The 25263-nt window shown below is 35.4% G+C and overlaps 1 protein-coding gene across 1 annotated transcript in view; it reads left to right on the top strand.

Moving 5' to 3' along the window:
* The window catches only part of LOC109537650 (WD repeat-containing protein 47), a gene marked incomplete in the record, with an annotated part of 121717 nt that overhangs the window by 29214 nt on the left and 67240 nt on the right, over positions 1-25263 (top strand). Inside the window, 3 exon segments of the mRNA XM_048669939.1 lie at positions 2603-2830; positions 17655-17720; positions 18179-18209. Of these exon segments, the coding sequence (XP_048525896.1) occupies positions 2603-2830; positions 17655-17720; positions 18179-18209 (325 nt within the window).

Here is a 25263-nt window from a genome sequence, read left to right as displayed (position 1 = left end):
TTCTCTTTCCAACGAGAAGCGCTAACTGGTTTCTAAGCTTCAAAAACGTAATTTTGGAACAAAATAACAGCTAAAAATGCAGAAAAAGCAGTAAAATATGACATTAAGTTTTTCTCATAAACAGCGGTGAGATATTATAGAACCGGTGAAAACTAACATTAATCGCGAATTTTGTCATAAAAACGACGATAAATCATAATGCGCAAGCTGGCTATTGAAAGATTCTTCAATCTAAATTGCTATAAGGAAACCTGCAAGTAACAACAGCGTAGTCGAACATAAAGCCTTCTTTCTTCTCTCATAAAAAGACTAGAAAACAGTACTCATCAGTTCTTTCATCAAGTATTTAAATATTTGCATCGAACTGACTCGCGGTCAGAAAAAAAACATTAAAAAATACAAGGGCAACTGGGAAATCTAATATTTAACCCGAGTTTTCTCATAAAAAGCGACGGGAAATCAGCATGCGTGAGTGGGTCTTAACATTAGAATCAGTCTCAATCGCGGTCAGAAAAGCAGCTAAAAAAGCAGAAGAAACAGCAAAATATAACATTGAGCGCCAGTTTTTCTCATACAAAACGACGAGAAATCATTATGCGTGAGTGGGTCTTTTAACATTTGAATCCAACGAAATTGCTGTAAAGAAAACAGATAAAAGCTACAAATAAAAACAGCAGCATGAAACTACAGAAGAAACTGCGAACTATATTATTTAGCGCGAGTTTTTCTCATCAAAAACGATGAGAAATCATAATGCGCGATTTGGTCTTTTAACATTATAAGGCAGTTTATGGAAAACTTTTGATACAGCGTGTCCCTGAACAGACTGTACAACCCTAGGTAAATAATGAAATATGTGTATTTTTTTGTAATTTCTATTTTCCCACCTGTCTAAGTTCAGTCGAGATTCCATCAATTTTTTACTTATAAATTACTGTGACTAAGATTCGCTGATTTTTCGCTTTTTCCCAGAATGTTTTCAAAGAACGTTTGTCTGTTTTCTGAAGACCGATAAATTATATTGCAGCAGTTTGTCTATTGGACAACTGAACGTTAAATATTGCGACACTTTAGAAAACTAATGGGAAATTCAAAATCTAATTAAATCAATTTAAGCAATTGTAAGGTGCTTTGCAAAGTGTTAGTAGTAAAATGTGTTGTATATATTCTTGGGTCGAGAAGGGTATTAAATATCTCGCACATTATATAATATACTATTATCAGTGCCAAAATGGTTTGGAATTCGCGCCAATCTCGACAGTCAGCTGGGCTCCGATTAAATCTCGCGCTCGCGCATATACACTGGTTCCAGCCGGAAATTCCTGTCGTCTATGGATTAGGGATCATTCTTAATAGCGTTCTGCCAGCTAGGGCCTCATCCTCCATGTTCTACCCATTAAGTAGCTTTAAGCTCAAAAACTTCACTGTACTTTCACACTACTCACAATCAAAATCCACTTCAAACGTAAAACTTTAATCCCGCAGTTAGCATGTAGGATAAGGGCAACAAAGATTCGATATTTTCAATCTAAGAACGCGGTTCACACGATACTGGGACTCAAGGACTATCTATCAATTTCGTCCTCTGTCGGTAGCAAACTGAATATTCATACACCTTTTCGCAATAATGAACAGAGCAAAATTATTATATAATCATTTGTATGTTCGCTCTTTCGATGATTCACGTCTTTTCTTGGCAGTTCGATTTCGGTTTGTTTAGTGTTGACATTGTTGACATATTTGGTAGAAAGTGCCTGTTTCGATGGCAATATTTCCAAAGACAAATTTCACGTTTCTTGGAACTTAACGGAAATCAGCAACTGAACGAGAAACGCTTCGATTTGAACAAAATTGGCAATTTTTTGTTAACCTAATTTTAAATTTAGAGCCATTTATATCTGTCTGAATTTCATTTAGTTGCAGCAGTTAATGCACAACGCCAAAACTAACATTAATAACCGAATTAATTTAATTTTTCTAAAAATATTAATTAAGGCTTAAAAATGAAACTGTTGCTCAACTTGCGACCGATCGATGATGAAAACCAACGAAATTTCCACGAATTCAAAATGTCTTAAAAGTTCTGATTTCAACAATTATTCACAATTTACATTGGACCTTAATTTTATTATCTTCTAGTTATGATCGCTCTTTTTGTATTACTCAATTTTTCAATCTCCGCTGGTTTGTTGCTGTACCTGCTCACCGCTGCTGAGAAATGGAAAACGGAAAATGGAATCAAATTCAAATTTCGCTTTTTATTTCAACTTTCAACAAAATTTCTTGTGAAGTAAGCAAGAGCTCAATCAGAACCAAATTCACACTATAACTAAGCTGACTTTTTGCTTAAAAGATAATATTTTTCTCTATTAATGTGGCAATTACCAATTTTTGCCAACGTCACGCACCTGCTAAATGCTAAGCGTAATTCAAAGTACGCCGTATTGGGACGCGATGAGTTATAACTCATTAGCGTACAGAGCGGCAACGATTCAAAACCCCAACTCAACACAGTGTTGCCCATGCCTACTGTAAATATCATTCACCATAGAATAGAAAATTGAAAATGTCGTTTTCCTTAAGAAATATAATTTTTTTGTAGGTCTATCGCAATGGCGCTCCATCAAAATTTAACGTTAACCGCTCCGACGACAATGGCTATGACTCCGCCTATTGTGGAACCCGTGGTTGGAGCCTGCGCCAATCTTGATGAGAGTTTTTCTGGCGAACTTGTTAAAGAGTTTCAAAAGGCGAAACTGAAGTTGCAAGAGGCAATGGTACTGCGGGAACAGAAACGCGATGAAATGATTCGACAACTGCATATTGAAACGTAAGTACAAAATAGTTTTAGCAAGTCATTAAAATATTTTCATTTTCGTAAGAGTCGCATTTGCCTTGGAACCTGGTCGGAATTGAACAGTATTAATATACATGTAGATATGATATACATACATCATACAGGGTGTCAATTTGAAAACTTGCCACCCTTAATATCTTTCTTGCAGTTAAAAATATGCAAAATCGGAAAGACCCGTTAATTTTATTTGTAAGGGGGACACTTTGAATGAACATTTTAAGCCTTTTTATTTCAACCCCCTAGGAGGGGAATTGGAATCATAAATCATAAATGGAATGGGGGGGGGATAAAGTTGCACACCGTGCTAAAGGTTGTTTAATTATGTTTACCTTGATTATTACTTTGTTCCTTTTTGTCCAGAGACTTTCGAATAATCGTGATTCAAAGTTGTAGAAACAATTAAACTTGCGTACATTCAGATATTGGCTTTTTTTCAAGTTAGTGTTTACACAAAAACGATTGTATTGGGTCTCCTTGTAATACAAATGATTAGAAGAGTGGGTTACACTGTTAAAATCGTCGCATAACAAGAAAATCTAGTTTAAACATTGATTTCTTTTTTTAAATTTTGATTTTATTTCTTATTTGTTGATTATTTTAGATTATTAGAAATTTATTTTCCGTAAATAAAAAAATAATTTTCTCGAAGTAAAATAATCAATAAATCTGAAATTAATTGTTTAAACTAGATTTTCTTCCTGTTATTCAACTATTTTAACGGTGTAACCGAATCTGTTAATCATTTGTACCATAAGGAGACTCAATGACAAAATTTTTGTTTAAACACTAATCTGAAAATCAAAATCTCAATGCAGGCGTATGACAAAGTTACATTTCCGAAGAGAAACCAGCTGAAAAATAAATTTGCAGAGTTGCAAGTTTAATTGTTTCTGTAACTTTGAAGGGTGATTATTCGAAAACCTCTGGACAAAAAGCAACAAAGTAGTAACCAATGCAAAGAGAAGTGAACGACCTTTAAAACGATGTGCCACTTGACCCCCCTTCCCAATTAAGATTCTCAGGGTCAGACATCTACCCGTCCTGAGGCGTTGAAACAAGGAGGCTAAAAATATTCATTTAGAGTGCCCCCCTTATAAATGAAATTGACGGGTCTTTCCAATTTTTTATATTTTTAACTGCAAGAATGATATTAAGGGTGGGAAGTTTTCAAATTGGCACTCGGTACATTATATAGCGTGATCCACCTACCTAAACTGAAATAGTAGCGTATGCATATCATGGAACGTCGGATCGAAACCAAATCAATATCAATTCACTTGCCAGAATAAAAATTGTGTGCGTTGATGTATGTACAGGGTGTTTCCTCATAGATTGACACCCCCTAGACCGTTTATTTCAAAAAAATTGTGAAAATGCCACAAAAAAGTTGTTTATTTCCGTTTATTGTTGCGTTTTTTTATATTACGTTTTAAAAATTATAAATAGCAACAAATCAAAGTAGCCTTGAAATTCGACGCTCCCTCCACTCCAAGTGGCGCATACGAGTAAACGAGGACAAGTGCGTCCAGGTCCTGTTCACAATGTAAAGAAGGGAATGTCCTCCAATTACAATAAACAGCATCCTAATTAAAATAACAGACCATACAAAATATCTGGGCTTGCACCTGGATCCACGACTGACCTGGAAAACTCATATACAGAAAAAAAGAAACGAATTAGACCTAATAATTAAAAAAATGTACTGGCTTCTATGAAGGATATCCGAGTTAATTCCGGAAAATAAAGTCCGATATGGTCCTAAAGTAAATAAACAAGAACATTTATAAAACAGTCCTGAAGCCAATATGGACATACGGAATCGAACTATGAGGAACAGCCAGCAACAGCAACATCGAAACACTACAAAGCTTCAATCAAGATCCTTTCGATACATGGCAGACGCCCCATGGTACGTGAGAAACGACACTCTGCATGGTGTCCCTAACCTAAACTAAACATAACTAAATATCCTAACCGTAAGAGAAGAAATACAGAAATTCGCTGAAAAATGCCACCAGCGACTAGGTTACCACCCAAATTCACTCTACTCCAAAACAGTCACCCTACTACAAAAAAAAACCGAACAAGACGCTGATGACTAGCAACTAGGCAACTAGCACCATTCGACATCTGAAATAGATTTCAGCCAAAATAATCAGAATCATGCTCTACTAGGGATAGTAGGTATTTAACGTAACCTCTAAAATAACATTGTTACAAAAGTGTAACCTGAAATCGTAGTTGCAGCTAGCAGATTTAACCGGTTGTTTTTGGAACCGTCTTATAAACCCGAAAAAGCCGTTCGCAATAGCACAGAACCAATGCGACACCGTCGAGCATCTGTCTAGCTGCAGCCGTTTGCCAATTTAAACCGTTCTTTTTGGAACCGTCTCACAAAACCGAAACAGTTGAGCACACTTCGAACCAGCTGCAGCCGTTTGCCGATTAAAAGGTTGTTTTTGGAACCTTCTCATAAAACAGCACTGCGTTGCGCACCAGCACAGAACCGATGCGACAACGAACGATCTATCCAGCTGCAGCCGTTTGCCGACTTAAACCGTTCTTTTTGGAACGGTCTCATAAAACCTAAACAGTCGAGTTGCGCACTTCGCACTAGCTGCAGCCGTTTGCCGATTTAAACGTTTTTTTTTGGAACCGTCTCATAAACCTGGAAAAGTGGTTTGCGTCAGCACAGAACCGATGGGGCATCGTCGAGCGCTCTATCTAATTGCAGCAGTTTCAGTAATCATTTGTCAACGGAAAATATGTATAGTGGCGTGTTGCCTTGATTATTGTGTTTATCACTTTTTACTTATAAGGATTACTGTTCAGTTCTTCAGAATCCATAATCGTTCAGATATGGATCAGATATTAATTCAGCATTTTTAGTCTATTTTTTTTATTATTATTTTATTTTTAGTTTATTTTATAGTTATTATTAAAAAAAGGAATTTCTTTCAATAATAAACTTAGCTCGAGATGTATATGCCTATAATCAGCAAACTAAGCAGAATGTACACTTGCATATGAGCTATGACCAAATTTGAAAGTTTTGACCAGTTGAAATGTAAAATAATAAACGTTGTAAGCAGAATGTGCACCTGCATTTAAGCAAGCTTGCCATTTTTAAATATAAATTCAGTCACAAGATGAAATGAAAGTTGGTTTTATAGGCGTTGTAAGGTCGACATATTTTTTAAAAATATTTTCTTGGTGGTACCAAAGTTAACTCGGGTAATACTTCGAACATTAAACGATAATTCGAACAGTAAAAAGCGTCTGCAAAAAAAATTATTTTTAAATGTTAATTCATTTTTAAATGAAAATTCGATTTTTAAACATTTTTGCAAATAAAGCGTATATTTTATTTAATCAGTTTTTATTTATATATTTTATCTAGTTTATTATCASTTCWTTTGTTCTTTAGGCAGGTACTTCTGGGCCATGTTTTGATTTTAGAATATTTTATTTTATCTAAGRGCTTTAGTTAAGAATTATTCTTTTAATCAACTAAATCATTATTTGTCATTACTATTCCTACCATCATCATCATTGCGCATGTTTAATGAACATTTTTAAAAGTAACATGTTCCTTTTGGAACCGCATGTTGAAACATATTACCAACGTGAAACTGGAACGTTGTAAAACGTTACAGAAAAATAACCGTTTATCCCACCTCTACGCTCTACCATATTCATCAAGTCGAAGACAAACCCAGTGGTCGTTTATTGTAGCGCACCCTGTTACATGTGAATAAAACCAAGCAACACATCTTCTTAATGCCAAGAAGCAGAGAAATTGTAGATAGTTAACAATAAACAAAAATTAACACCGAGAAAGCCATACTTTTACAGATCTTCATGCCAATTAAATCTTTTATGCGCGAGAAAAAAAATATACTGAAAAATCGGTTTTTATGTCAAAAAGTGATAAATACAAAAGTTTTAAATTTTTTTATTATCTTCAACTCTGCCAAAGAACGTTTTCCGCTAGCGGGTCACGTTTCGTCACAAATCCGAAAAAACCGTTTTCAACCCACTAAACTGCATCCCCATTTCCCCATTTCACCATTTCCATTGTTTTGGTGTTTAATTTCGATTTTATCTTAAAGTTAGGACATCAACAATAATTTCCACCTGGTTCTTGCCAGTTTTTAATTAATTTTTTGTTCTATGAAAATTCGTATCGCCGCTGGTCGATTCGTTGGAACCCTTGGAAAGAACTTATGCATTTCGTCCAAAACATCGGCGTTTTTGAAGAGAATTGAATTGGTTTAACTTCCATCACAGCCGATTTTTTCGTCTGTCCCAATATGCAGCTTTATGGCGCATTTACGTTGTTTTCTTGTAGCAAATTGTTTTCTTTTTTTCCCTCCAAATGGTCTAAATGTTCAGTAGTTAGTTATGTTTTAGTTTTTTAGAAAATATACGAGACACTGAACTTAAATTTTTGTTGATACCAAAGCATTTAGCCGCTGCCTAAATAGCAGTAAAAATTGTGCAATGAATAATTTCACGCTCAATTTTCCAACTTTTCCGTTTTCGAAATCAGTATAGAAAAACTATTTTTCAAATGCGAACAGTCTTCAAAACGGTCGGATGGACGACGATAACTTCCATAGGTGGTGTTAGAACATACTTATAGATACATGAACAAATATCCTTACTTTCTGCCTATGCAAAGTAATCATCACCCAAAGCTAATCCCCTAAACAAGCGCACATCGTAGGAATAATTAGAATAATGATTTTAGTAAATAAAGTCCGTTAAAACGTTTCATTTTTCAAAGTTTTTGAGTCCAATTTGCCAGTTTCAGTCGATGTAAAATAATGAATAGTTTATGCGACCAACAATTAGATCATCACTCCACTGACTACATTTAACAGAAATAACCATTTGCGGATTGTTTGTGTAATAATTATGCAGATTTTCATTTAATCATATAAACAAGTGAATACTGGTGCGCAGCTGGCTGCTATCTAAGCATCATTTTTAATTTCACGGTCATTTGGCAGTAGTGCAATAATTGTTTCTCCAAATTGTTTTTTTAGTGCACGCGATTGTCTTGTTTCGGTTACTAACACTTTGATAATGTTGGTGAGTTTTAAAACACTAAAAAATTATATAATTTTTAAAGTTCCAAACTTACAATGAAGATCTGCCTTTATCGAAGTTCTAGCGGAGTTCCGGTATGCGTTTGAACGAAATAACATAAGAAGGTTCAGATTTTAAATCAATGGGATTTTGATTCATGTTTGTTTTTCGAAAACGCTGCAAGAATATGATTTCAAATCTGCTAAAAGATATTGTAATGCAACTTCAACAACGTTGCAAAACTCGTAGTTTTGAATGAGTTTTAAAAGCCAAAAAACCGTGAATTTTTTCTTTGATTATTGACTTAAGTTTTCTCACGGTGAGTTGGTCTCAAGGGCTAAAGTATGTGAGGCGCCTGGAATATATGCAGGCATACGTTAAATGCTTAATACAGATATTTTTCAGGAAAATCAAGTCATATTACACAATAAATAATTTAATCTTAACTGACCGCACAGTTCCCGCATACTTTGCTAATAAATTACATGTTCAATAGTAAATTTTGAAGTTACATTATTAAACTTATTTTTAATCTGATATTTGATGAGTCGACAACCAAATTGTTCAAGTTATGTTGCCTTTTCTGCGTATAATTGGAAAGGTGCATATTGAAACGTGAAAGGAATTGCGATTGTGCGCGTTTTACATTAATTTCTTTTTGTCTACCAAATATTGGGACTGCATTCTGCAATTGTAGCATTTACTGTCTGTTCTCAAGTTGTTACATAACATGTACGATTTGGCCGAAGAGAATAATACTAGCTGTTGGAGTTTAAGTGAAACTGATTTCGGGTATGTGATTTATATTTTTTTCAGTTTCAATTTTTCATCAAAGTTATATAATTTTGCTCAATACTGCAGAAAGGGTTCCTATATTTTTTTCGAGGGTTTCCTCATAGAGTGGTACCGGCTCTCAAAGAAACTTCTGTAATGACGGATAATTGTTTTCTTATATAATGAACAGCCGACAATATTGCATAGAAACTCATTAAAACAACATTGCCTTACTTAGAAACAGCGCTTCTTTGATTACATCTTGCACAATGCCTTATCGATATGGATAAAACTAACAATTTTTGATGAAAGGATTCTTTACTGAAGGTATTTTTATGTATGGGCTCTAGGCATGGGTAACTCAGTGAATTTTTAAGCGTTGGCGCAGTAACCCAACACACCGGCACAGTAATTCACCGATTTGCGTTACAGTCATCCATTTGGTAAAACGTTGCGCCTACAAAATGTGGTGACCTTTTTTGATAGATGTTAAATATCCAGCCCCGAGTTAAATGCTAAGCGTAATTCAAAGTGCGGCACAGTGAGATGCGATGAATTATAACGAAAAACTCAGAAACGGAAAATTCTCTACAAGTTCGTAGTTGAACGTTCAGTAAAGAAGAATGTGCTCTAAATGGCTTCAACATTTAAAATTTTACTAATCGTTAAGAAAATTTTGCTCAGGATTAAAAGGAAACTTTTTTGGGACACATTTTGCATCGAGCTTTTGGAAAATAAGTTTCTCAGATCCGAAAAATACGCTTCAAGTTCAGAGAGTTTTGCGTTCAGTAGAGAGAAGTGTGCTCTAAATGTTGGCAAAATTTTGTACTTTACTCATCGTTAAGAAAATTGGCTTATAATTTAATGAAGCTATTGCGGGACACATTTTTCAATTCGTTTCTTAAAAATAAACTTCTAGAAACGCAAAATGCGGTATTTCTATTTTATTTCTATTTATTTTCTTATTAAAGCTTATCCACACTTAGCGGCATCCGGCGTGTTCACATAAAAGTATGTCGTCTTCTGTTACGTTTACTATTTTCGCTAAGGAAAAAAAAACGATGTTTTCTTTGTAGGAACATGCATCAAGTGCATCTCAATATACAGAAATATCGTACGGTTAGTCTGTCAAGTTTCCCACGTGACGTCATGCGCGACGCCAGACCGATTTGAAACAAATAATTGACATATCGTTTCCTGTGTATAGTGATCTACACTATAACATTCCTACACAAAGTACTAACTGTATCCAAACTGTACAATAAGAAAAACTCCTCGTTATTCCAGAGTATTTTTACATAATCCGAAACTATTGTAACAATGTATTACCATAAACACTTGCATCCACCGATTGAAAAAATGTTAATTGAAAACGGGCATACCAGAGTGATAAGTTACATGGATAGAAGCAATTGTGAATTGCACGGCCCAAAAAGGTAAAATAGATAATTTAGGTGCTAGTATACATATAGGGAGACAATAAAAAAATGACCTTTAGCAAAAACTGCATGCAATGTTTAATTTTCGATAAAAACAAAATTTATCAACAAAGAACAGAAACAACTATTTTGACTACAACAAACTCAGCCGATGCTTTCACATCTTAATGAAGTAGCTTCTTCTTCAGCCCATTGTTGCCTACTGCAGGACATAGGCCCCTTCCAGTCCCTTCCATGTTGTCTTCTTTCTTGAGCTGTTTGGTGCCAATGGGTGCTCGATGTTCCCATTTAAGGTGTGCGACACGACACGCTCCATGATATCGATGACTTTAGTTCTTTGTCTAATGTTCTCATTTCGTACTCCATCCCTCAGACTGATCCCAAGCATTATTCGGTCTACTGCTCGTTGCGTCGTTCTAACTCGGTTTGGGCTTTTTTCTGTTAATGTGGCAGTTTCTAGGCCGTAAGTTTAGACTGACAGTATGCAAGCTTCGTATACCTTACGTTTCATGCTTATGGGCTTATTGGAATCTTTAAATATATATTAGAGCTTTCCAAGAGCCGACCAGGTCAAAGATACTCTTCTGCCCATCTTTGCCGTTTGATTTTCGTTTCGAAGCTTTACTGCGTGTCTAAGGTATATGTACTTCTTTCTTTTCTTCGGTTAGCTCTACAACCCCGGGTGAGTCTTGGCTGACTGTACTACTTTCTTCCAGTATTCTCGACCTTCTATGAGGTCTGTATCGAAAGAAACGCTCATTTTCAGCAGGTCGTTTTGGATGTTGTCTCTTCATCGCATGCGGTGGCGGCCCAAATATCTTTTTCCTGCTGGAGTCTCTTCCCATATCAGTTTCACCAATTGCTCTTCGTGGAGTCCCTGTACGTGGCCGGCCCATCTCAGACATCACTATATATCCGTTTGATTTCAGCATTAGTTCTAATTCGATACTGAGTTGAATTGGGGTCGTAATAAGGTGCGAATATTTTTCTCATTATCTTGCATTTGAAGCGTCTGAGTTTTTCTTCGTTCGCTTTAGTCATTGTCCACGTTTCACATCTATAGGTAGTTATTGGTCTAATATTACTCTTATATATTTTTGCTTTGGATATCCCTGTCAGGTTTTTTGACTTAAGGAGATTGTTCAGGGAGTATAGACATCGATTTGTGGCTTGGATTCTTCCTTTTATTTCTTCGGTGATATCATTATCTACTGTGATTGTTGCGCCTAAATATTTGAAACGTTCCACCTTTCAAAGTTGTACGTGTTCATTGGTAGGTTTTGTCATATTCTGTTTTTTCTTCCGAGTCGGTTTACACACATGTATTTGGTGTTTTCTTTATTTATCATTAGGCCCATTTCGCTAGTTGTTCCATCTATTTTATTGAATACTTCTTTCACCCTTAGAATAGTGTTACCGATGAGGTCAATGTCATCTGCATAACAGTTGATAGGAATTCGATTTTTATGTCCGCCCGTCTTATGGCTCTTTCCAGGACAACAGGGGTGACAAAGCATCTCCCTGTTTAAGCCCGTTTTGTATTTCGAACTGTTCAGATAGTTTGCTGCCTACTTGTACCTTGGATCTACCACCGTCCATACACAGTTTTGTCATCTCAATGAGTTTACTTGGGATTGAGAGTTCTGCCTTTGCGTTTCACACTTGGTTTATTTCCACACTGTCATACGCGTGTCTAAGATCTATAAAAAAATTATATATTGTCCTATTGAATTCCCATCCTTTCTCTAGAAATTGTCCCAAGGCGAAAAGCTGATCGATAGTTGATATTTCTCTTCTAAAACCCGCTTGGTATTCCGCTAGCGTGTTTTCTGCGAATGGTGTTAATTTCTCCAACATAATATTTTCCTCTGTAGTTTCCCTCTGTAATATACCTCTGTAGTTAACGCACTTCGACTTGTCTCCCTTTTTATGGATGGGAACTATTATAGTTTCTTGCCATTTAGTCGGTACTTTTCCTCTCTCCATATGCGCATTATTAGCTTATGCATTTCTCGGTGTAGTGCGTTCCCTCCATATTTGAGTAATTCTGATGGTATATTGTCGGAGCCAGGTGCTTTGCAGTTTTTTAGCTTATTTATGGCCCTTTGTACTTCAGCATAGCTGGGCTTTTCTACTGGTAAGTCCGCAGCCAGGTATATGTTTTCTATGTGCTGTTCTTCCCGTGCCATATTCAGAAGATCATTGAAATGCTTTCTCCGGGTTTCTATTATTTTACCTTCGGTGACTATAGTGTCTCCGTTTTCATCTTTGAGATACATGACGGATCTGGGATTGAAACCTTTTCTTTCATTAGATATTAAATTGTAGAACTCTCTGGAGCCTGGCCTTGGTCTGCTTCTTTCCATCATTTCATATTTTTGACGTCCCTTCTCTCTTTTCTTTCTCCTTATCAGCTGTCTCGTTTCTGTGTGGCATTTAGTCTATTCTTCTCTATTCTCATTTGTCTCGTGCTGCATTAGGATATTCCTTGCAGCTTGTCTCTTTTGAAATTGTTGTCGGCATTCTTTGTCAAACCATGTCTTTGTCCTTTTGGTTTTGGTCTTTCCAATAGTCTTGTCAGCCGCCTTTGTAATTGTGTGTTCCAGAGTACTCCAGATATCTTCAATGTCGGTCTGTTCTATATGTTGCCCCAATTCCTCTTCTGTTTCCTGCATGTACTTTTCTTGTTCTTCTTTAATTTGTAGTTTGGTGAGATTCCATTTCTCGTTCTTTTCCTTTGTAGGTGTGTTGTTCTTATGGGATAATATTCTAGTTTTTAGTTTAGCTCTTACTGTGGTCTGTGTCCCCATCCACTCCTCTAAGGCTCTTTACATCCAATATACCATTTCCGTGTCGAGCATCTACAACGATGTGATCGATTTGGTTTCGTGTTACGTGATCGTTGGATACCCATGTTTGTTTGTGAACATTCCGGTGCGGGAACATTGTAGACTTAATCAGCATGTTATTCGCTGCCGATAATTCTGTTAGTGTTTGTCGTTTGACATGTCGTGGAGGCTGTGCCGGCCAATAGTCGGTCCTGGGTATATGTACTGATCACTTGGTCATGAATTTCCAAATGTTCTCCTATTGGACTCATTATTTGAGTTTTGCTGATATTCATCTCAAGTCCCACTGTTGATGACATGTGCTTTAGATCTTCCAGCATTGTTCTAAGTTCATTTATGTCGCAGCTAATTAACAAAATGTCATCAGCACATCGTAATTGATTCAGATATAAACCGTCTATTTTAATTCCTTTATTTTCCCACTGTATTTTGTTAAATTTGTTCTCTAGGGCCAGTGTAAAAAATTTTGAGGAGATTATGTCTCCTTGGCGTACACCTCGATCTACCGGGATTTTATTCGTCTTAGTATCCTGATCTATTTGGACACAGAAGGTGGCATTTTCGCATGTTCTTTATCAGCTGCGAGTTGAATTGATGAGAGGAAGGCCCATGATTCTATAGAGTTGAAGGCCTTTAGTCTACAAAGGCTAGGTGAAGTTGAATGTTATATTCATTTTATTTTTCAATAAGTAACTTTAGTATTTGGAGGTGATCCAAGGTACTGTTACCTTTTCTAAAGCCAGCTTGCTCTACTGGTTGGTATTGGTCAAGTTTTAATGTTGGTCTGTTTGTTACGATTCTCATTAATAATTTATATAAGTGAGAGAGTGGACTTATAGGGCGATAATTCTCGATGTCTGTGTTATCCCCGTTTTTAAATATTACGTGCTTGCTTAAGTGCTACATTAAGTGCTGCATATATGCAGCACTTAAAGTAGCTGAAAAGTGTTGAATGTAATCGAAACAGAACATATATGTAGTATTTTTAACGGATAATCGAATAGAAACAATCAAAAGTTTAAAACAATAAATATTTATGTCCCATTCGTGGCAATTTGGTTCCCATTTTTTTATTGTCATCCGGCATTTGTTTAGAACATGATAATTGGGTTTCTTAAAATATTTTTTATTAAAATAAATTAAATGATGAAAATCTTAAAATGTTACATCATTGGAGATTAACAGTATTTTTAAGATTTTATCCCCTCAAATTGTTATACAAAAAAGATCTAAATGCTGCCCTCCCAGCTTTTAAGTTCTAGTCTAGTGGAGATATTTAAACGAAATTTTGACGGTTTATATAAAAATGAAATTACTTTTCAAGACACGAAAATGTTAGCTGAGCTTGTGTAAAGCAACAGTGTAACGTATTTTCTTCATTTTCCTGTTTGTCAAAATAAGCAGTCCATGATAAGTGCGGAAAATGCTTCCACAAATCTTTGAGGCTAAAATATGACGATAGAACCCAACTTTACTTGGTCCAAAAGTTAAATTTGGTTTCAGTTTTTCTTAATTTTTTTTTGAGAATTAAAGTGTATTGCGACAATATTCGGTTAGGTGAGGTTTTTGAGGGGTAAAAAATTGAAATTTCAGTTCCATTTCGTTCTAAAATGTGGAATTAAAGTACTTGCACTAAGCACACATTAACAACAAAATGACGTTTTTGCAGCGTATTTTATTTTTGTGTTATGTGTCGTATTCTCCAGCATCTTTAACTTCTGTTAAAGATGATCTAGATAGTTTAGAAAGAAAAACTTAACCAAATTGTACTTTTGCCACTCTGAATTTCCAAAATCCGCCACTTTTGGACCGAGATCGGTTGCGTTGAATTGCATTGCAAAGAACTTGTGGTAACATTTTTCCATTGGATTCAAGGACACCCCGCATACTACATACTTTTTTTGGAAATCTGCTTATACTTAGTCCTGAATTTTCAGTATGAAATTTAAAAGTTCATGAGAAAAATTGTTTTTTATACAACTTCTGAGATATGACTTTAGATATGGCATTTTTTTTTTATCGTATTTGACTGACTACTTAATTTCTTGAATAATAATGGACTAATAATTTCTGCTTTTTATTTGAAAAATTAAGAAGGGATAATCAAAATTCTGAAACAGTTAGTTATATTTCGTGGAATTTATTTATTATACGTATCTATCTACAGGATGATTAAAAATTGGGATCATTACTTTTAAGGAGTTATAGGGGCTCACTTAGAGAGGCCGAGAAAATAATTAATACAATTTTCAACTTTGTTATTAAGTATTATTTTAACATTTGCACAACATTACCATTGCACAACAACTGAGGCTTTTCGAGGCACCGGATGATTGTCCTGGTAACTCCCCCGAGGAAGGGCTACATTTCTATGTATGTAAGATACACAGGACACTATAACACATTAAATCTCTGATCTTCCGAATACCGGTACAATCTGAGCAAGAGTTTATTAGCCGAATACGAGAAGCTGCTCAAAGTGTGAGCCCAGGCTGCCGCCAAGAATGCACAATAAAGTGCATCTCTCTCGGATTGCTCTCTCCCGGATTCCCGGTTGTATCATTAAATAAGTGTGTTTGGCACTGTCAACCAAACTGGTCCTTCAAACCCGAAATAAATTTGTTGACTGTGAGAAATTCGTAATTCAAACGACTGTAAAGCGTCCAGTGCGCCTGTGAAGACAATTGTTTAATACAGTTCGCTAAATTTGCTCGGCTTGACTGGACACATCCCCTTCCCCAAACAACGATCTTTAATAATTAAGAAGCAACAGGTATTTACGAAAAGTTAATTAGGCAGATTACCTTGACAAACATTGTTGCCATCTTTTCAATATAGTTTTTTTTGCAAATACCTCAGTTTTTAATAACAATTATTTTTTTCCTATTTTTCCTGTACTCCCAAAACAGCCCCAGTGGAATGATGCCAATTTAGAATTACTCAGGAAGGGGCATTATTTTAACCTAGGTCGGAAAATAAGCCTGCTTTGCTATATAAACGAGAGGCCAAAAATGCCTCGTTAGGGACTTACAGGATGTTGAAATTTAAGTAAAAAAATGCTAAATTATTAATTTCTTCAAAACAGATGAAGATATTTTAGCGAAATTTTTAAGAGATCAAGATTATAAAATAATTTTGTTAATTTTTGGCAGTGACCCGCGCACCAACACACTATCAAATTTATTACGTAAAAAAAATAGTACGCCACTGAATTTTTCAAGTATTGCAATTATTTTTGAAATTTCTTGTTCTATTCCACAAAAAAATGTCTCTGGCATTTTTTGCTACGACCAGCGGTTAGGATTTTAAAGTAAGATCTGTGGTAGGTGGGTCACACTGGACACTAACCACAAAATTTGTGAAAAATGACAACGACGGGGAAAATATTCTGCGTAGAGTGGAAGATGCGCCAACATCTTACGACAGACACACGACAAATTAGTAGCACATTGAATGTTTACATTTGAAGTTACATCGAAGATTTATGGTGATTCAAAATTGCTGTCATTCCTCTGGAGGTGTTGTCGGGGGGTGTTTTGAGTACAGAAAAAATTCATTGTAAAATTGTAAGAACTGAGATATTTGCAAAAAACTATATCAGAAAGATCGCAACAATGTTTTTCAAGTTAACCTGCCTAATTATTATTATGTACAAACCTGTTTCTTCGTAATTATTAAAAATTTCGGTAACCATGGAAAAATACAGAGTGACAATAAGATAGATAAGGATAACAAATAAATTTAACAGTATTTGTTAAATGTGGAACGCACTTTTTCGAAATGTCAACATTGTTATCATAACCTCGAATTGAAGTGTACACTACACAAATAAATACACGTTTCAGTCTCTAACTGCAAACAAGTTAGTGCCATTGTAATCACCTTATTATGACCTCCCCTCGGGCAGCGTCTCGTATTCGGTTAATTAACTCCTGCTTAATTTGTACCGGTGTTCAATAAGCCATTGGTTTAATGTGTCCTTCTGCTATGTGTAACAGTAGCAGAAAGTTAGAAAGAAAGAGCTTCAAAGTAAATCACAGTTTGACAAATTATTGTTGTTATTGACACGCGCTATCTACCTGTAACTATCTGATGATGACAAAAAACATCATTGCCGCTTTGACTTTTCATCGAAAAATTGTAGAAGCAAACTTTTTCAAAATCAAATATTTTCGTAATTTGAAGTAAAAATCGTAATTTTTCTTTTCGAATGCTTACGTGTTCCAATATGTTACGAACTAAACGTGGGACAATTTCAAAATAATGCTTAATAACAAAGTTGAACTTCGATTTTCAACTTACCTCTTCAAAGGAATGACGCCAATTTTGAATCAGCCTATATAGTTTTGGGTTTTCTGCTAAGCTAAATTGATGACAAATGATCATATGACTAATTTGTATTTAGAGAGATACGTACACGTCGTTTAGCTGACTTGAGATTTTGAGCTATCATCATCTTGTCTTGGAATAGTAGACCTACTTGCTATCAATCCAAATTTTGTATGAATATTGGAGTAGATTATTTTGCGTGATGCAGTTCTGAGGCTTGCTCTGTAGATTTTTTTAATACTGTTTGATACCGTCGACATTTATATGCATTATGGAACACATGAAATAGTCATGTATTTTTTTCTTTTTAAGCATAAGCAACAAGACGAAAAATGCGGCTTCTCCACACCCCGGAGTGAATGGGAATGGCGAGTGCAGGTGAGTTTCGAAAATAATGGTATATCATCTGTGTTTAGAGTAAGCTAATATTTACCAATTGTTCCCCAATAACTGTAATAGTCGGCAAAAACTGAACTGTGAATGAATATCACAAGGATTCAACTGAAATTCCTCTGTGGCCAGTGTTCGTGAAGAGTTTGAAGACAACTTTTTTTATTTCGTCGATTAATGTCTCAGTCTTAATATGACTCATTTTCTCCTGTAAATCTTGAAATTTCCTCCGATTTTACTAGTTCCTACATCATTGGAGATAATTTTATGCTTTTTGAAATGATGATGCACCAACCAAAATAAGTTTTTCTTTCATATCTAATAGTCAATCTATTTCAAATTTGTCTAGTAATTTTATTGAATTTTCAAGCATAAAAGATATTTGAAGTGGTTCGTTTTGAAATGTCATGCAGTTCCAATTTGTGATTGAGTTTTTTGCATTTTAGGGATCCATCTTTCGAAGAGCCACAAATTCGGGTAAGTGAATTTTTCTACTTTTTCACGAGGTGTTACTAGTTACGAGTTTTTCAACTTTTCCACGCGAAATACGACAGGAATATAAATTTTCAAAGAATACATGGACATGTGTTGGATACGATAATACGATACGTAACAACAGTAAAATTTGAAATAGGAAAAGGGCTTGTTTGGAAATGTTTTCCCATGCGTAGGGTGTTTTAAATGCAAAATACAGTTTAAGAGTTAAAGAAAAAAAAATTGTGAAATAGTGTGGATTCTTAAATAAATACGTTCTAGCGGCTTCTATCCATATATGCTTCTTGATCACGTTCTCACATGGTTTGAGTGCATTGAATAAATTTGTAAACAATTTCAAAATCCAGTTCATCAATCAAGTAACCGAATTAATCACATTTGTGTTGCTCGTTCAAGGAGAATTCCCGTATTTTGGCGAAAAAATGTTTTCTGCAAACTGAATAACCTGCTGGCTCACTTGAACCAGATGGTAATGACGGAAATTTAATTGAACTGAGACTCTCTGTTAATGGGATTCTACAGTCTCGTGATTTTATTCTTATGAGATGATTAACCACCCCAGACGAAGTCCAGGCCGATACAAAGCAAACTACCAGTAAAAATTGATTAATAAGCGAGATATTAATTTTTCAACAATTCCTTAATTATTTTTTGTGTCCATGTATGGAAGTAATCCCTCATCGGATACCTGGCTGCTGCCAAATTTAGCATGTTACATTGCCAGTCGGTAGGCTTTCATATAGCAGTGTGAAATGGATAAGCATATTTTACTTGCTAAAAACTATTAATTATTTATTAACTGAAATCATCATGTTTACTAATTTAATCAAAATAATTGAGGAAAAATCGTATTTAGTATTTATTTTTTATTATGGTGTTTTTGGTTTAATCGACAGCATTTGGAGTCCGTCTTAGAAAACAAATTTTGAAAATCGCACATTAACTTTCTTTGAATATGAAATCGAATTGAATGCAACTGGTGTGATTTTAGTGGAGAAACTGTTCAGTTGAATATAATTGTTCCCATAAGTTCATAAAAAATGTAAATTTTACAAATTTACTGCGTCAATTTGTTATTGATGATTTGAAAATATATGCGTGAATGTTCTAAAATTGGAAATTTCGTGGGTTTTCAGATGTTCGCGCTTTTGGGCTTCAAGCCCACGGACTTGCATAAATCTACTCGTTAATGAACTAAAATTATCATAATTAGAGTGAGATTGTATATAAAATGCGTCTCTACACAAACGAGGATCTACTGTTTAATATTGCAATGTAAATTTATAAATATTTTTGAAACCCAAAAGGAGATTTGTTTTAAATTCATGAAACATGTTTCCTTGAGTCAATTTTGTTGGGACTGAAAACTTCCAGTGTTCGCAGCATTTTTACGTGGTAGATGATAGCAGATAAGTGAGATTTTTACTACTAGTAGAAGCATGCTTTCAGGGAAAAGTAGTTATTTGATAAATTACATTCCAATAGGACCTTTCCTTTCAATTGAAAATTATTGTATTTTTAGATCATAATACAGTGTGTTCGGGTTGAGAACTTACCTCCCCTGTTAAATCTGTATTTTTTTATCGAATTTAATTGTTCTTTTTGTTGTTAGTTACATATTCAAAACATTACTAAATGGCTCAGTGAACTTTCAAATAGTCAAATTTCAAAAATTTCCATGAGGGCAATTGTATGGAAAAAAAATTCCACTGGCTCATTTAAAATGGTCTATCATCCTTATAGGTTACGTACATCGTGCGCAAAAGTAAATGTGACAATTCGAACTTGTCACTGTCATTATATTTTTAAGAGTATTGTTTATTGAACAGTAACCTACATGCTTTTTTAATGAATTGCGTAGGTTTATCGACAACTATTGATCCTAATTTAACTTTGTTAAAAGTTCAGTGTCAAAGTCGTTTTAATGGCCCCTTTTTCCGCGTGTGACGATGTTGCCACACGCAAACACAGTCGTTTTATATAGCGCAAATGTCATGCAAGATATGCAACTTACACAAACTCCATACCGTGAAAGCAGCGGCTTCAAAGTTGGAAGTTGAAACCAACGTTTGTGGCATCTCTAACTTCTGGTGGGGTACAAGACATTGAATTTCCAAAACTCATTGTTTCACTTGTATATGCTTACAAAAGGACGCTTTTGAAAAATTAAAAACGTCAAAACGTGACATTTGAAAAATGGCATGGACATCAAATTTGAGATATGAAATCGATGATTTTTATTTTTGGCTAATCTTTTTGATTATAACTTGTGATTCATGTTATGTCTTTCATTCGAATAAAAAATATTGTTCGATGCAAGGGCGAAAATCCGTTTTTCGAAATCCTGACCGATTGACACTCGAGACGAAGTCGAGTCGAATAATGACACTTGTCGCCCTTGTATCGAAAACTACTATTACTACTATTTCGTGTCAATCCATCGGTAGTTCGAAAAACTGATTTTTGCCCTCGTATCGAAGAATATCTTTTTCTTGGTCCCCTGGTGGAAAGTACATACTTTCGCCACTGTTTTCGATGGCGAAAGCATCACTTTGATCCATTACAAATTTTCTTTATCCTGTGTGGAAAGTAATAACTTTCGCCACGCGCGCTGATAGCTTGACCTTGGCACTGACTGCAGTTGACTGTTTTAACATTTTCAAAGTCTTTTTTCAAAACATACTTTTCCCGGCCAGTTTCCACCGAGGATCAAGAAAAATTGTATACTGTACGCGCGACAAAACTCAAAAAACTCAGAGTTGTCTTTGAAGCCTCTTGCCGTACTTCATCAGGTTATGCTCTAACTGACCTAATGTTCGAAGGCTATCAGATTCAATCGGACTTTTACGATATTCTATGCATGGTCTTTTTCAAATTTGTCCTGGAGTGCGATATTGAGAAAATTTTTCGACAAATAAACCTGCTCAAACGATTCTCCTAAACATTCTCATTCTCAACCCAAATCAAGATCTTCAAGGTGGCGAATAGCGTTCACTGTGACTTATGGAACTAATTCTGCTCCATTTTTGGCCACGCGTGTTCTCAAAGAGATTGCGCTTAGAAACAAAGACAAATACCCACAGGACTCAAAGTCTATTCTCGAACAATGTTACATGGATAAGACATCATCCAAATGGGGCAGATTCCGTGGATGATTTTAAAAAATGGCACATTGAGCCCATCTCTTATGAACAAAGACCATTTTACTCCTCACAAATGGTGCACTAATTGTTCTGACTTAGTGTTAGAGGAACCCAAATGTCACGCTGCTGAACGTAAAAGTTCCAAAATTCACAAAGAGAACCATTCTTTCACTTGTGGCGCAGTGTTTTGACCCGATTGGTTTGCTCGCTCCCGTAATAATTACAAGAAAGCTGACCATTCAACGGCTTTGGTTACTGGAGTTAGGTTGGGAAGTTCCTATCACTGACGAGTCAATTTTGGAAAAGTGGATTGAATCTATAAATAATCTACTATTGTTGAGCTTCTTAAGAATTTCAAGACCTTATTTTTTGGATAAATCCCAAAGAATGACTGAACTACACGGATTTGCAGACTGAAGCATGAAGGCATATGCAGCGTGCGTTTACTTGGGTACCATCTATAGCGACGGTTCGGTTTCATGCTGTTTGGTTTCAAGGAAAACTCCTTGCCCCACTTAAAACAGTGTCTCTTCCTCGATTCGAGCTGTGTGGCATGGTGCTTTTATTAAGACAACATGAATAATAATTTATCATAGTTAAGAATAGCCAAAAATAAAAGCTATCGATTTCATTTTTTAAACTTATTTGTAAGCGTTTACACGTGAAGCAATGAGATGCCACAAATGTTGATTTCAACTTACAATCTCAAAATAGGTTCCTTCCTTCACGTTATGGTGTAAAAAGTATAAGTTGCATACTTTATGACATTTGTGCTTTTTAAAAAGATCGTGTTTTGCGTGTGGCAACATAGACAAAAGCAGAAAATTAGCCCATTAAAATGACTTTCAGAGTAAACTTTAAATTATGATCAATAGTTACCTACGTAATTCATTAAAAAAGCGTGCACGTGACATTTTAATGAACATCATTTAAAAATGTAATGACAGTTACAAGTACAATTTGTCACATTTGCTTTTGCGCACACTGCAATTATTAAAAGTTATCAGTATCACTATTTTCTTTTCTTTATAAGGTTTTACAAGTATCAGAAAATAACGATAATACAAACATACAGGGTGTCAGTTTGAAAAATTCCCACCCTTAGTATCTTTCTTGCAGTTAAATATATGAAAAATCGGTAACACACGTCAATTCTATTTCTACAATGTCTACTACAAAACCCATTTTCGTGCAAGCAATAGCAAAGTCTGTTTTCGAATTAGTCTCTAACACTTCGGAAAATTTTGGTAATTGACCGCATTTTCCGTTGCCATTCGCCTTCTAAGACCATCAATTTCAGCAGGTTGTTTCATAAACAATGAATTTAAAATGTCTCCAAAGTCCGAATAGCTGTTTAAGCGATAAAAGTTCGTTTTCTATAAATGGAAATGTTATCAAACAAAATTGTCCATATTGGAGTCACGAAAACCCGCATATTTTCCGAGAAGGACTTGCTCAATATCCTCAGAAAGTTAAAGTTTGGACCAGAGACTAAGAATTATTACTTGTCTCTGGTTTGGGCTGGTATTCTTGAAAATGCCATTATTAGTTTTTTATTTATTGAAGAAAGCTTGACCAGTGATGTGTATTTTAATATGCTTCAAGAGACTATTAATCATCTTATCTGTCTATCTATCTATCTATATGATTATACCACAAGGGTGATATAATCTGATATATATCACCCATGAGCTAGAAACTCAACTTGATACAGAGGGTAATTCAGTTTTACAGGGGGATTTGTTAACATTCCAGCAGGACGGTGTTGTACCTCATTATTTTCTTACGGTCCAACAGTGGTTAAATGGAAAATTCTCGGATAGGTGGATCGGCAGAAGGAGACCAATTTAATGGCCTCCAAGATCACCAGATCTAATACCCTTAGTCTTCTTTCTTTGGTGGCATCTTAAGTCCGTGGTTTCTAAAACTATTGATGATCTTAAAAGGTAATACAACAGAATGCTAGTCAATTAACGGTAAAGGTTTCCGAAATGTTCGGAGTTCGAAAACTTTATTCCAGACTTCATTATTGTTTAAAGGAAAATGGAGAACATTTTGACCATATTATAAAATCCATACCCTAAGTAGATCCCATGGGTTTTATTGTAAAAATTTCTCTTCGGCAAAGAAAAAGTTATTTTTCTCGAAGTAAAATAATCAATAAATAAGAATCTATTGTTTTCTGCAACTTTGAAAAGCGATTATTCGAAAACTTCTGGACTAAAAGCAACAAAGTACCCAAGATACCACTGAAAGAAGAATTGAACGACTTTTGAAACGGTGTGGCACTGACCCCCATTCCTATTTAATATTCTAAGGGTGACATCTACCCCTCCTGGGTGGTGTTTGCGTGTGGCAACATCGGAAAACACAGAAAAATAGGCCGTTAAAACCACTGAGACTGAACTTGTCACCAAGTTATAATTTACAAACTGTAAGTAAACTTTAAATTGGGATCAATAGTTGGCGATAAATCTACGTAAACCCTTAAAACACCTTAAAAAATATAATGACAGTGACAAATTCACTTTGTCACATTTACTTTTGCGTATATTGTGCGCAAAAATCAGTGCGTATAAGTAAAACAAATGAATGCTAAAGAAAATCGTTCCTGATCGGAAAAAGGCAGTTTTTGATTCATTCGTATAAAGCATTTTTTCGAACTTTAAAAAGTCGGTCGTTCAATTTCAATATTGTCATGTTATTGATAGGGTAGTGTTCATCGAGTGAATATGGAGATTGGAAATAATTACTGCGTTTAGAATGTTTTTTTTTTAGATATTTCAACATCGAATATATAATTTGGAACTCATTTTGAAATTTTTTGCCTAATTAATATTTTAAGAAGCCCACATCGAATATTAATCACGTTACTGACTCATTACTCATCAACCTCTTCCAGGTGAAAAGTTGCCGTCCGTAGGGAATCTTATCACAATAAAATGATTTAGTTGTTACACTACGTGTGTGCAAGTCATACAATTGATTGGGCAAATAGTCATTACTCAATTGTTATTGGCTCTAACAGGTTGGATGTGTTGACGATTGAATCTCCTGACTCACTTTTGGGATTTGATTAAATCGCAATTTTTTGTCGCATATTTTATACAGATCCTTTGCTTTTGTAATGAAAACATCCAATTGCGAATAGTCAGTGCAGAAGGTCGACCGGTAAACGCGTTTTCCGACGTTAACACCACATATCGAGTTACCGGGGCCGAATGATTCAGATCCATGGAACATGGTTTTTAACAATTGCTGGACCCATTTGTCTTTATCCGCCATGCCTAATTGAAGACATAGACTTTGGAAATTGCCTCCAAATTGAATCTGACGATTAAGATCTTAATACTTTCACACGTTTTCATAGCTTTCATATCTAGTTTACAAGCATATCGAACACATTGCATAAAGCAACACTTGCTTTGCGTGGTTTCGCGGCACACATACAGGGTGAGCCTTTTATTTATGACTCCTGGTAGATTTTGAAAGAAAAACGCGCGAACACTTCAGCTTTGATTTTGCAGGGCACATCTTGCTGACTCGTTGTAATATAGTGTTTTATAAACAAGATTATACGTCACACTCACATAACCTACGAGTTGTATCTCATTTTACAATCTTCGCAGGAGTTTGTAGTAAATTTGGTATGATTTATGTCCGGGGACCTCGGCGGCCACTCAGTTGGACCTCCCTTACCAATCCACCGACCACGAAAGTTGTGATCCAATAATTTCTCTACAGGAGCTACATAATGGGGTGGTGCGTCATCTTGTTGAAAGTGGAGATAGTTAGGGTTATGGTTACCGTCGTTTTCTACTATTTCAGTAATTATTGGATCCATTGTATTTTCCAGCGTCTTCAAGTGCAACTCGCCCGTCAAGTTTCCAGAA

This window comes from Dendroctonus ponderosae, unplaced genomic scaffold, assembly GCF_020466585.1.
Source record: "Dendroctonus ponderosae isolate FM_Combo_2020 unplaced genomic scaffold, Dpon_F_20191213v2 Dpon_F_20191213_9, whole genome shotgun sequence".
Lineage (NCBI taxonomy): Eukaryota > Metazoa > Arthropoda > Insecta > Coleoptera > Curculionidae > Dendroctonus > Dendroctonus ponderosae.
This window is presented reverse-complemented; position numbering and strand designations above follow the sequence as displayed.